The sequence below is a fragment of the Etheostoma spectabile genome, chromosome 20, assembly GCF_008692095.1.
Source record: "Etheostoma spectabile isolate EspeVRDwgs_2016 chromosome 20, UIUC_Espe_1.0, whole genome shotgun sequence".
NCBI lineage: Eukaryota > Metazoa > Chordata > Actinopteri > Perciformes > Percidae > Etheostoma > Etheostoma spectabile.
Window position 1 is genome coordinate 9,730,543 of NC_045752.1, and position 1,709 is coordinate 9,732,251.

General features: G+C 40.9%; 1 protein-coding gene across 2 annotated transcripts in view; it reads right to left on the reverse strand.

The window, feature by feature from the left end:
* The window catches only part of tdrd9 (tudor domain containing 9), a 30,618-nt gene that overhangs the window by 14,008 nt on the left and 14,901 nt on the right, over nucleotides 1–1,709 (reverse strand). For both annotated transcript variants that reach the window (XM_032500429.1, XM_032500430.1), the window contains exon 15: nucleotides 171–333. In XM_032500429.1, the coding sequence (XP_032356320.1) occupies nucleotides 171–333 (163 nt within the window). The remainder of the gene's footprint in view (nucleotides 1–170; nucleotides 334–1,709) is intronic.

Genomic DNA, 1,709 nt, shown 5'->3' on the forward strand with positions numbered 1-1,709 from the left:
ATTAATACAAATCTTTACCTGGGGTGCCTGAACTTTCGAGCCCCACTGTATTTATGTCATGTTGTTGTTTCAAGAGTGCAGTCGTGGCAGATTTGTTGTATGTTTCTACAACTGCAAACATGCATATGCAGTAACTGAGGTCCATTCCAGTAGCATAATGACAGACTGACCTATAATAAGGCATTCCTCCAGGCAGCCAAAGACGTGACCCAGGACAATCATCTTCCCCAGGCACAGGTCCACGGGCAAGTGGGCCAGAACTCGGCCCAGGAAAGTTATTTCACCATCCTCATTGTGACCTCTGCCATCACTTTTCGCAGATAGCGCGCCCATCTATAGAATGAAACATCCAACTAGTGTCAAGACAGTTTCTTTTCATAGCCAGTGATGGGAACAACAGTGTTGCTTTTTTCCAGTAACAAGTAATTTAATTTATTAATCTTCCCATCTTAATAACGCCATTACTGCCGAAAAATGAGGTGCATAACTATAATTGAAGCTGTTTTTTTCATCAGACCAACTAGATTTCTGATCTCTATGTTTCCTTGGTTAGTGGGCTGTGCACGAGACAAGTGCATAAATTCTGACGACTGGCTGAGGTTGAGTGAAATTTCTTGTTAAGCAAATCAGAGGTAGATGGCATTATAAAATCAAGGAGAGGAGTAACTTTTCCTGCTCAAGATTTCCGACCGTGGTCAGAAAACATAGGGGAGACACTTTGTTTCTCTCACTATGACTCTAGAGCGGCTACTTGCTCCGAAGCTAATCGCTGTCACTCTCTCACTTCTCCCTCCCTTTAGACGGGTTAAATAAATTATTTTTAATTTAGTCCTTAATTATGTGTGGTTGCCTTTATTTTGTCAGAACTGTGAGCAGGTTCATGACAACATTTATCACACTTTCTGGTAGTACACTGCTTAATTGCTGCTTGCCTATGAACCAGAGGCTAGCCTGAGATTCTCAGACAGAGATTGTCCTGAGGTTTTTAAATCCCCTGGACTAAAGATGGCTGGGCATTTGTTTGTGAGGCTCCTCAGCAATGAAACTCTTTGTATGAGAATATCAGGCTATATTCAGATTCAGTAACATCTTTTAAAATCACCTCTTAAAAATAGTAACTTTTGTTATGAAAGGAGCTTGTATCTATGTATTTATGTTTGGTCTTGTAGTCTGTTACATGTATTCACATTCCCAGAGGTGGGTAGTAACGAGTTACATTTACTCACGTTACATTACTTGAGTATGTTTTGAAAAAATTGTATTTCTAGGAGTAGTTTTAAATCACTATACTTTTACTTGTACTTGAGTAGATTAGTGAAGAAGAAACTGTACTCTTACTCCGCTACATTAGGCTACAAGGAGCTCGTTACTTTTCTTTTACCTCTTTGGTATTTATAGCGTCATTGTTTTACCCCAGCGTACGTCTCATTTTAATGTTTTATTTGGCAGAGAGAGAGAGTCTTCGCTTAAGGCTCTACCAGTGACTGTGTTCACAATCAAACGGCGTTGTGCAGTCATGACCATACTCGTTCTCAGCTGCGGGACCATAGACTGTATATATCTATGGGCGTGACGTGTTAGCTTACAGTCGTAGGCACAAAACAAAGAATCAACCGTTGCCAAGGCAACACAGACGTGGAGGAACCCCCTAGCCTCATAGTGAAAGCATGGTTACCTTTTAGGAAAAGTGCGAAACAGCAGCTACATCA